The sequence below is a fragment of the Anastrepha obliqua genome, chromosome 5, assembly GCF_027943255.1.
Source record: "Anastrepha obliqua isolate idAnaObli1 chromosome 5, idAnaObli1_1.0, whole genome shotgun sequence".
NCBI lineage: Eukaryota > Metazoa > Arthropoda > Insecta > Diptera > Tephritidae > Anastrepha > Anastrepha obliqua.
In genome coordinates, this window is record NC_072896.1 from 10,917,223 (window position 1) to 10,929,230 (window position 12,008).

Below are 12,008 nucleotides of genomic sequence, written 5' to 3' on the forward strand. Positions count from 1 at the left end.
AAGGGCTTCAATTCCTTTGTATGCATATTTTCTACTTTTAACAACACACAAATTTTCATCATTCATTCTTTCACAGAGCGGGCTTCACAGGCCAGGGCTACATCGAGCTACCCTCCCAATCGCTACGCAAACGTGCCAATACCGGCTTTGTTTTCCGCACTTTACAACCCGATTGCCTGCTGCTACTCTCTGCCTATCCCCCGGAAGTTGCTGAGGACTATGATGACAAGGATATCAAAGGCAACTACTCGATCTCCTTAATCGGTGGCCATCTACAAGTATGGATCAACTCTGGGCGCAGTATTTTGAAAATAATCTCAAATAACACATTGAATGATGGCGAATTTCATGTGGTGAATTTAATAAAAAGTGGCCGAAAATTTGAATTGATGGTCGATGATGAATTGCAAGATACAAAGAGCCTGACGGGCGCACCCACACTTGTCAGCATGCCACGCGATGCTGGTGGTCTGTATATAGGTGGTGCGCCGCCTTACGAGGAATTCACGCCACTGGCGCCGACGTTCATCAAATTGCAGGGCGCTATACGGGATGTGGTCTTCAATAATCACACGATGAACTTAAATCAGGCAGTAGCTTTTTCGAATGTGCAAATCGGGCGTAATGGTCCGCCGATGGGCACCGTGAATGGACTGATCGATGTACTACTTAAGACTGAACCGATGATTGGGAAGAGTTTTACTGCATCGCCAGAGGGATGTTTGAGGGTGAGTTGCTATGCAATTATATGAGGGGCTGGTTTTGTAAAGAGTTGATAGTTTGAAAAGAACAGCTAACATTTATTTAAATGAGAATTTTTCGTTCGCTTAACACCACTTTCATGTATTTTGGTTAAGAAATAATTTGTGGTAGCTCCACTGCCACCTTAGAATCATTGTATAGTTCTTCTTAATAAAAATTATGAGGATCCTGCCTACTTGGGCAAAGGTTTTGATAGTTGATCGGACTTAATTGCCGCCTTCTAAATTTAATGGCGTCCTCCGTTTGGTCAGATTGGCTGCAGTTTTCGAGATAACGGTACTTGAAAGTGGGCCTCATTTAGGAACAACCTTACAGCACATGCACACACACACACATGTGATTCCATCTTAATGATTTTTAGAAGTAGTTGAGGATATATGAAAAAGTCTTAGCAGAATAGCTTTAAAACTGAGTGAGTTATCTACAAAATATTAAAATTGAAGCAAATTAAAAAAAAAAAAATTTAAAACATTGATATATTAGAATTTTTTTTTTCATTTTTGGTAACGTATAGTATATTAGATACGAAGGCGGTTCAATAAGTACCCGTGTTAGAAATGAATACGCCATTTCTTCAATTTTTTTTTTTTCAACATAGCCCCCTTTTAGATACACTTCTCCCAACGCGCCGGCCATTTTTTAACCCCTCCAAAAAATAGAATTGAATTCTCCAAAATACGAAGTTAACAATCGCATCCGCTGCTGTTGGAGGGGAGCAATCGCGGCACCCATCAGGCCGACAATTTTTTCATCGCCAACTTAAGGGGGTGGTAGGTTTAGCGCTAAAAAAAAAACACTTTTTTTTGAATTTTTTACAGAAATATGGCTTAAGATACTTTAATAAAATCAGTTGCATGTTATTGCACATCTTTTCAATAAGTTTTTAAAAAATATTAATAATAAAATATTGACAAATAAGCCCATGACAGAGTTTTTTTGGAGATATGTTTTTCGAGAGGTGCTCTGCGGTGCCAATCGGCATTCGTCGTAGAATCATCTGAAACTAAAAAAGTCGAATTTTTCAGTTAAAGTATGACGTAATGCTCCCCCCTCCCCCCATTAATAAAATTTTTTTTTCTTCATTTTTGTAGTTTTGGTGGCAAAAAAACGTAAAACGAGCATTTTTGGCGAAAAATTTCGCCATATTTGTAAGAAAAAACAACCTTAAAAAAAAATAAAAAAAAAACAGTGGGGGGGGGGGGGGGGAGGTATTTTTAATTTAGAAAACGTGTGCCAAATTTGAAAATAATCGGTTGAATAGTTTCGGAGTTGTGATTGGCACCGACTTTTAAGAAGTCGTTTCGGGAAAAACGCGTTTGAAAAAATGACTCTGAAAAATTATCGATGCTCCGCATTCGAGGTAGAGTGCCTACAAAGGCTATAACTTTGAGAGTTCTGCTCCGATCCACTTAAAATGTTGACACAACATTCTTGAAATGATTTACTATAAGATGAGTGAAGAAAAAAAATTTCGATTTTGTGACCCTACCCCCCCCTTAACATGTAAAATATTAATTGCCATTCCGGTCGACACACGTATGGCCTCTGTTACTTCGCGCACTTTCGTGAACTTTACAACAATTTCCTCGGTAACCACGTCTGCCGGCCGTTTATTTGCGGTCATAGATGGCGAAGCATTAAGAGTTACATGAAAAAACCTTAGTAGAATGAATAAATGAAGCAAATTTATTAAAAAAAAAACTTTTTTTATTGTAAAGTTAATGTAAAGGGTTTTCCAATAACAGGTGTTATTTTGAATAGCCCGCTATTTCGTTAGATGCCACTTTTGAAGCTGTCATTTTTTGATAGTTGACAAGTAGAAACTACGCCATTAATAAAAATTGAACGATACACCCTTAAACGCACTGAAATTATTAAAATTCACTATAAAAATGGCGAAAATTTGGCAGAGATGGTTCGTAAAACTCGAAAATTTTTGGGTCATCGTGAAGCACCTTGTCGGACCTCCCACCGCAATACAGAAATTGGTGAAAAAATTCGAGCTGTTGGGGCAAGTTGGTGAAGAATAAAACCCGTGCACGTCGCTCAAGAACAGCCGAAAATATTGCTGTTGTAGCCGAAAGTGTTGAAGAAAACCGAGGTTTGTCCATTCCTCGTCGTTCTTTGGAATTAGGCATTCCACGAACGTCATTACATCGTATTTTGCATAAAGATTTGGGTCTTAAGGCTTATGAAGTTCAGTTAACAAGAACTCAAGCCGGCCGATCATCAACAACGTCACGTCTTTTCTGATTGGGTCGTTGAAATGCATGAAAATGATCCGGAAAATGATCCATCGAAAATCATCTTGAGTGATGAGGCCCATTTCCACCTCGGTGGGTTCGTCAACAAGCAAAATTGTGGGATCTGGGGCTCAGAAAATCCAAGAGTTATTGTTGAAAAGCCTCTCTGTCCTCAACGTATAACGGTGCGGTTTATGGTCCGGCGGTCATTGGACCTTACTTTTTCGGAGCTGGACGCTGGAGCAACAGTTACGGTGAATGGATGGCGCTATCGAGAGATGATTAACGATTTTTTATGGCTGGAATTGGATGGTATTGATCTGGACAACGTTTATTTTCAACAAGACGGCGCTACGTGCGACACAACCAACGAAACCATTGATCTTTTATCAAAATAACACCTCTTATTGGAAAACCCTTTATTAAAAAACATTTTTTTTTTTGCATCGTATATTGTTTATATTAAGAGTTATTGAAAACCTGAGGCTATATTAAAAAATCTTAGCTGAATAATTTTAAAACTAAGGGAGTCCGTTAGGCACCTTTCTTAAATCCTTCGTGTCCTCGAGAATCCTTTTTAAAAGTTTATATCCATACATCGATAGAAAATTAAATTTTAGGAAGCTGCCTGGAAACTCAAGTCGTTAGCTATAAAGGAAATATGTTAAATTCACGTGCAAAGTCGAAAAAGCATGACCAAACTCTGGTGGTGCCCGAGGGAGTAGTAAGTCGTAAGGTTGTTTCTAAATGAGCTCTCAACGGTCTCAAGTGACAAATAAGGGCCGAATGGCCTTCTCTCAAAAACTAGACCAATCTGACAAAAGGGAGGAAGTCTTTTTAAAAATCTGTGGGAAAAGCTCGATTTTTTTTTTTTTTTTTGAGATTTTCATTCATTTTTTTTTTTTATTTTGTATAAAGTTTGAAATTTTAAAATATGTTTCTTTTGTTGAGGTAAAACCCATATTTTTAAACAAAGTTAACGAAAAAAATTGGCATGAAAAAATTGCGAATACCACTTTGATCAAAAAGTTCCGAAATATATATATAATTTATAAATTTATTCCCAAAAAGTTATATCATCGCCTTCCAAGTACTTCCCATCAACCGCAACGCACTTATGCCAGCGTTTGATCCAGCTCTCGAAACAGTCCTGGAACTCTCTCGAGGCTTCTTCGATTTTGTCATTACTTCCCTTTAAGCTGTTAAAACGCAAAGCTTTTCCGGTAGTTTTTTTTTGACTCGATCAAACAGAAAAAAATTAACGGGGGCCAAATAAAGTGAATTCGATGGTTGTTGGATGGTATTCGTTTCGTTCTTGATCCAACGTTCACGTATAATGATGGCCCTCTGCGACGGAGCTTTGTCAAGGTGCAAAATCCACCAGCTGTTTTCCCATAAATCCCTTCTTTTTTGGCGAATTACTTTACGTAAACGAGGAAATGTCTCATAACACCTAAATAATAGTTCTTATCAACTGTCTGACCTTCTGGTGAAGCCAAAAATTTGTAGTGTACAATACTTTGTAATCCATGAAAACTGTGAGTATTGCTTTCTTCTTTGATTGAAAACAACGAGGTTTTTTTTGGTCTTGGTTCATTCAGAGCTCTCCACTCTGAATTGCGTGTCGTACTCATAAGGCCACGTCTCGTCTCCAGTAATAATTTATTTCCCTTTTTTTATCGGGACAGAGTAGCAAGTACAGCACTCAAACAACATTAAGTCCATTGTAGTGCACTCGTGTCCCCTTTTTAATTTACTTTAAATCTACCCGTCCTCCGAAGAAATCTATGTAGATCTTATGGGGCCAAGGAGCCAAGGTGGTCTTCTGTTTTGCATGAAATTCAGCTCCTTTGGTATCAACTTTGCAGTAACAAGACGCAAACTTAAATCATTAACTACAATGTCGTGAATGAACTCCCAAGCAACGTTCAGGTCCTCTGACAGTTCTCTGTTGGTTAATTTGCGGTTATTGATCACTTTTCTTTTTCTTTCACTTTATTGATGTTTTCGTTTATTCATCACTCTTCGGTGTCGAGTCGCCTGCCACTACGTTCGTTATCCTTCGTCATCCTCGACGAACTCACGAAGCATTCCAGCCACTCGTATATGGCTGTCGGCTGTTTTCTTTGGCATATCTTTACGGAGAGTACCCAACATTTCTCAGGTTTTCGCACCATTGAATACGTTTTTAACGCGCAATTTAATACAAACTCGTTGTTGCAAATTCAAATCCATTTTTGAAACTGGAAATAATCGAAAGGACGTGCAGATTTACTCAAGACGACGTAACTTTTTATAAATGTCAGGCAATGGCGAGAAAATTTGGTAGAAATGTTAGTCACAGATTTGGCAGCCTAACAAGAAAAAACACACAATTCAAATCAGTTGACTTAGAGCGTCTCCTGGTGGTTGTTGCGGGAACTTTTTGATCAAGTTGGTATTCTTAAAAAAACTCAACACTTTTTTGACACCTCATGGAAATTTGTCTCACATAGGGAATTATAACTATACCCTGCTCAGTGTGAAGGCTTCATTTACACGCGTTTTATGCGCTGATTGCCAGTTACAATCTTGAAGAATTGAACTTAAGCGGGGAGCCTGGTTTATGAGGTCTTTGCGATTTTCTTTTTTAAGGAAAAAATTAATTTAGCACTGCGAAGTTTTTTCTATCTTTTAATGAACATTTAAAAAGTATAAAAAATTTTTGTACAGGTTAAAATAAGTTGAAAAAAATGTTTAACATAGAAATTAGTAGAGCGCTGCAACGCTGGAGTTTCCAAGTGGCGTACAAGATACAGCTCGTAATTATTATCTAAAGCAAAAAATTCAAATGGATTTGTAATTATCATGATTTTTTAGAAATTCCAAAATTTCAACTTTTTGGAGGTTTTAAAGAAAAAAATGCCTTTCTATAAAAAAAAAAGAAAGTGTGTGGTAGTTCACGGAACCCGCACGATTGAAGTGAAACTTCTTTTATCAACAAATCAATAATTTAACTATTAATATATTTCAATATAATGCATGCAGAAGTCATGAAAATCATGGAATGGAATTTTATTAAACAGAATTATTTATTTATTTTAATATAAAAAGAAATGAATTTATTGTACTCAATTACATTTGGTTCTCGGCATTGTGAAGTGATCAGGTTTTTGAGGATATTTAAAACCATTATACACAGTGTACACTGGAATATTTACCTTTGTGAATGATCTTCTACAAGTTTGGCATAGAAGAATATTTTCAATATCAACACCCGGAAGTATGGTATTCAAAATGTTCGTGAACGATTCTATTGGTTTATTTAAGTCATTTTGAAACCAAAGTCGATCACATACTGAACACTTATGACCAAACGTGTTTCCATAAAATTGTTTATCGAATGTTTGATGAGCACTTTTATTCCTTTTGTAACCTGAGTACGGTTGCTCTGGATCTATTAAATCATCTACTGAAACCGAGGATGGACCAGCAGTACTCTCAATGAGGGCTCTTTGGCGTGCTCGGTAAGCCCGTACACGATCAGTACTCGACGTTCTTGTAGCATTCGCTACAGAAGATTGTTGAATATGGTGTGAATCAGCATCTACTATTAAACTGGATTCACTTACAACACGTTGAGCATTATTTTCCGATGATGTACACTCCGCCATGTCCACAGTATTCAGTTCATGTAAATCACTGTCTGGATTTTCACGCGCTGTTTTTTTTCTTGCACGATATTCTCGGCAAACTTGAGCATTGTTTTTTTTCGTTCTCGTTATTGCAGGCGCATTTGAACATTGTGCTATTGGAGAAACGAAATCTCTATGAGTCGATGTTGATGGCAGTGGATCGTTTGTATGAACTATAGCTTCACACACAACATAATTAGGTCCATGATACTGATGAAATGACCGCCCATCGACTGATCGATTTACGGAGAAATGTTCTTCATCGATATCCTGATGCACAGATGACAAATTATCACTTATCGTACAACCGGAGGATTCACTGTCACGGTGTTCAACAGTAGCTCTTAATTTTTTACGCTCCAAATACTCACGTTGCCGTTCAGCACCTGTTTTCGGTTTCCGTTTTTGATTTGATGCCATATTTAACAGAAATCAATCAACAAAACAAAATATGTTTGTAAGATTTGCTCAAAACTACACACACACTCTATGACGCGTCTCGCGTTACTAATGGCGACCGCATTACATTCACGACGACACGCCACGCCAGTCTTTTAACAGATGGCGCTGGCATAGCATCACATGTCGATGAAACTCTAGTTTTATGCTGAAAACAGTGGAGCCCGTAAACGCAATTCCGTGTAACGCAATTCCCAGCTGTTTCAATCAAACTAATGAGAACCCCATGTAAACGAAAAGTTCATTCCTTCCGTATCGTAGTACCGTAGATTTGATTTCACGATTATTAAAAAAATTCCGTAATTTCAACCCAGCTGATTGCTCTCTCACCACGCAGTGTTGCCAAGCAGTACATTTCGAAATAATTTACAAAATAAACTTAGAAAAATGATAATTTTTGTTAAAATAGCTTAAAAATACTGTTCAATAATGTTAATTATAGATAAATGAACTATTTGCATTTGTTGGTTTTTGGCTTTGGTTTATTAAACAATGAAAAATTGTAACTGATAACGCGGAAGTGTGAAAAAGTGTGTAAGCAAAAATATCAATGGCAACATTGTGTCGATGTCTTCTTCATCCATTTTGTCAGTGATGTATTTTGTAAATATTGTTTGTATTTATGTAACCAACTAAAACAGCTGTTATCTACGGGAAATAGTTTTGCTCAGTTTTGTGCACGGTAAGGGCATGCGGTAAGGAAATTCCGTGCGGGCTCCACTGTTTTCAGCATTACTCCTCACAGCGTTTCATCCACGCCACGCTTTTAACAGATGGCGCTGGCGTAGCGTCACATGTCGATGAAACGCTATGGTTTTACTCCTCACAGCGTTTCATCCTTCGAGGCAAAAGAAGTTTCACTTCAAAAAAATTCACTTCAACTTGATATAAAAATCTTGAAAAAATTTTTTTTATTTATTTTGTTAGTTCAAATAGAAGAGAATTTAATACTGAAGGGAACAAGCTATGATTCATTTCAAAAAGTTCATTAGTTCTTTTTTCATTCATGTACGCCAATTCAATGAAATCATAAAAATGAAAAGTCAAGAAAAGAAGATAAAGTTTGTACTATAGCTGTCCGGTCACAGCGTAACTACCTAACGCTCGCCTACCTTTGACTTTGTATCTACGGAAATATGGAGAATTAGGCTCTGTAACTTTGTGGGTATATTCTGAAATATATTAGGAATCGCTTAACACGAAAAAAAAAAAAAATTGATTTTTTTGACCTTATAAACCAGGCTCCCCCCTAAATTTAAAATTCAAAACAGTCGTTCTTGCACTGAAAACTGGCTTTAATTTTATTCAAGATCTCTTAAGAAGTTATGTATTAAGTTAGCGCATTGGAGCAGGAAGTGTGGAAAAAGTACTGTGGCATATCACATGTTCTGAAAAGTCCAGGTCTATCGAAGAAAACAGTTTTTTTTTTGTTCAAAATTATTTATTCATTCATTAATTCATCAAAGTGATTACCGTCAAGAACAACGCAATCATTCTAGCGCCGCTTTAACACTTCAATACCACTTTTGTAAAAGAATTTATTTTTTGCCTCAAAGTAGTTTCAGCGGTGGCCTCTTCATTTGAACGAAATTTGTTACCGGCGAATATATAAGGTTGGCAAAAAAGTCTTGCGGTATTTCCGCAAGCTTGTCTTTGCAAGCGCGTAGTTCTAGTTGTATTCGTCGCATCGGTTCACGCTAGAGCTTTTTGGAAAGCTCTTTTCACGTGCTAACACGTGTTTGATTAATTGTTGTTTGCTTTTAGTCGTTCGTAAGTTATAGCGTCGCAAACATGGAGCAAAATAAAGAGAAAATACGGCATATTTTACAGTACTACTACGATAAAGGCAAAAATGCATCTCATGCTGCCAATAAAATTTGTGCAGTTTATGGACCCGATACAGTTTCCATTTCCACCGCACAACGATGGTTTCAACGTTTTCGTTCTGGTGCAGAGGTGATCGAAGATGCGCCACGGTCCGGAAGGCCTGTCGTCGAAAATTTCGATAAAATCGCTGAATTGATCGAAAAAGACCGGCATAGTAGCAGCCGTAGCATCGGCCAAGAGCTGGGCATGAGTCATCAAACCGTTATAAACCATTTGAAGAAGCTTGGATTCAAAAAGAAGCTCGATGTATGGGTGCCACACGACTTGACGCAAAAAAACATGTTTGCCCGTATGGATGCATGCGAATCGCTTCTGAATCGCAACAAAATCGAACCGTTTTTGAAGCGGATGGTGACTAGCGATGAAAAGTGGGTCACTTACGTTAACGTGAAACGCAAACGGTCGTGGTCGAAAAGCGGCGAAGCTGCCCAGACGGTGGCCAAGCCTGGATTGACGGCCAGGAAGGTTCTCCTGTGTGTTTGGTGGGATTGGCAGGGAATCATCCACTATGAGCTGCTCCCCTATGGCCAAACGCTCAATTCGGACCTGTACTGCCAACAACTGGACCGTTTGAATGCAGCACTCATGCAGAAGAGGCCATCTTTGATCAACAGAGGCCGAATTGTCTTCCATCAGGACAACGCCAGGCCACACACATCTTTGGTGACGCGCCAGAAGCTCCGGGAGCTCGGATGGGAGGTTCTTTTGCATCCACCGTATAGTCCGGATCTCGCACCAAGTGATTACCACCTATTTCTGTTCATGGCGAACGAGCTTGGTAGTCGGAAGTTGTCCTCAAGAGAGTCCTGTGAAAATTGGCTCTCCAAGTTTTTTGACAATAGGGAAGCGAGCTTCTATAAGAGGGGCATTATGAAGTTGGCATCTCGTTGGGAACTCGTCATCGAACAAAACGGGGCATATTTGACTTAAATCGCATTATTATAACCAATTTTATGAACAATTGAAAATTCAATAAAAATACCGCAAGACTTTTTTGACAACGTTATACTTTTAGATCTACGCTGGGAGCCAATTCTGGCGAATACGGTGAATGTGGGAGCAATTCATGTAGATTTGCCATATGGATTTTTCGATTGACTTTGCGTTGTCTTTATAAAACAAAACAGTGAGCAAACACGGCACCCACTTTGAACAGAGCTTTCTCATAGTCAAATGCTCATGCAATATAAAGCCAACGCATTCTTTTGATATCTTTACGATGTCAGTTAACTCAGGCAACTTCACTTTTCGAACATTCAAAACGATTTTGTTGATTTTTTCATGTTTTCTGGTGTTAATACTTCATTTGGACGACCACTGCTTTGCGCATCATCTGTAGCCCTATGACCGCTTCATTTGGACGTCCACTGCTTTGCGCATCATTGCTGGCTCTGCGACCACCTTTGAAGTCTGCAAACCATCGCTTTATTGTTGTTTCTGATGGAGCGGAGTCCCCATAACTCTTTTCAAGCCATTGCTTTGCTTGAACGGTGTTTTCCCCCACCAAGAAGCAGTGTAAAAGTAAAACGCGAAATTCTTTTTGATCCATTGTTTTAAAAATAACAAAAGTAGCGTCACTCTTAGTGCAATTACTCACGAATTAATGAATAGAATATCATGAAATTTGAATAGCTGTCTTTTTAAGGTTAGTCTAGCTGATAAAGAGGTGAATGCAATAAAACTCGTTCCATCAAAATATGTGTTAGGCCCGGGACTTTTTAGTCCATGTGTTAGTTCCACAGTATCATAGAGGGAGCGGTATTTTAATTATTTGTTTTTAATTATTTCTTTTTAATTACTTTTATTACTCAAAGCTGCATGCTTTTTATCATCAAAAACACATTATCATTGAATTTTCTTTTTTTATTTTATAGGACTTTAGTTGTTGAATGTAGAGAAATCCATAGTCAGATCCCCAATAACAACGACAATTCATTACATTTTTTAATAACTGGCATTTAGAGCTCATAAAGCTGTTAAATTCATATAAATTCGATGGCCATATTATCATATAATTATTGCTAATTTTCGTGTGTAAAAATTATTAAATTTTGTAAGGCACTTTAAAAACACTTTTGGTTATGGTTCTACGCCTAAAAAAAACATTTTGTAAATACCTAAAAATGCTTTCATTATTCAGAAATATTTATAATACTATGAACTGGAAAAGTGTTGCTATTTAACAAAAAACAAAAACAAAAAAAAACTGAAGGCAATGAAATGTTCACTACATGTATGTATGTATGTATGTATTTATGTATATACTGGTTATCATTATTAAACACTTCATTTAGCATTTAAGTGATTCTTTCATGCAGCTTTTTCTAAGCTCATCTAAACTTTTTTACTAAAAGTTCATCAATTACGTGAAAAGCTCATCATGTCGTCACAAATTAGTCGTAAAAAAATGCAGGGTGGGCCAAATAAGACCTACTAATGTTAAACATAAATAACTTTTGCAATGATCATTTATTTTGTGTAATTGTTTTTATACATTGAATATATTTTATGGAAATTATGTATGAGGAAGAATGGAATAAGGGATTCTCTCTAAACAACTTCGACACCACAGTCTATACAGATGGCAGTAAAATGGATTGTGGTGTTGGAGCTGGTATATATTCTCATTGACTTGGAATTGCAAAATCTGTGCGCCTCCCTAATACCAGCAGTGTCTTCCAGGCGGAGGTACTGGCAATTGGGGAAGCCTGTAGGCTACTAATCGCAGATTTCTCCTTTAAGTGCAATATGGCTATTTTTTTGCTTAGCCAAGCTGCAATCCAGGCACTGGGTTCAGCTACAATAACCTCTAAAGTGGTGGCACACAGTTGGAATAGCCATACCACCTTAACTGAAAACCGTAAAGTAACCTTAATTTGGGTCCCGGGACACCGGAACATAGAAAGTAACGAAAAAGCCGATGAACTGGCAAGAGGGGGATCTGCCATGTATAACGTCCATGCAGAATCGGTATTAACACCAT

The 12,008-nt window shown here is 37.7% G+C and overlaps 2 protein-coding genes across 2 annotated transcripts in view; one reads left to right on the forward strand and one right to left on the reverse strand.

Annotated features, from left to right (window-relative positions):
* LOC129247400 (laminin subunit alpha-1) overlaps positions 1-12,008 on the forward strand; it is a 34,258-nt gene that overhangs the window by 13,863 nt on the left and 8,387 nt on the right. Inside the window, exon 11 of the mRNA XM_054886519.1 lies at positions 77-728. Within this exon, the coding sequence (XP_054742494.1) occupies positions 77-728 (652 nt within the window). The remainder of the gene's footprint in view (positions 1-76; positions 729-12,008) is intronic.
* Positions 6,140-7,239, reverse strand: LOC129247990 (uncharacterized). The gene is made up of 2 exons (XM_054887380.1): positions 6,617-7,239; positions 6,140-6,555 (listed from the first exon to the last, which is right to left on the reverse strand). Exons 1-2 carry the CDS (start codon positions 7,097-7,099, stop codon positions 6,454-6,456), a joined length of 585 nt encoding a protein of 194 aa, XP_054743355.1. The 5' UTR covers positions 7,100-7,239; the 3' UTR covers positions 6,140-6,453.

Bases quoted from the DNA above. Each gene is read 5' to 3' on its own strand.
- LOC129247990 (XM_054887380.1), bottom strand. From the start codon at position 7,099: ATGGCATCAAATCAAAAACGGAAACCGAAAACAGGTGCTGAACGGCAA. The intron at 6,556-6,616 runs GTAAGTGAATCC...AATCTTCTGTAG, and splicing joins AAAATAATGCTCAACGTGTT to CGAATGCTACAAGAACGTCG.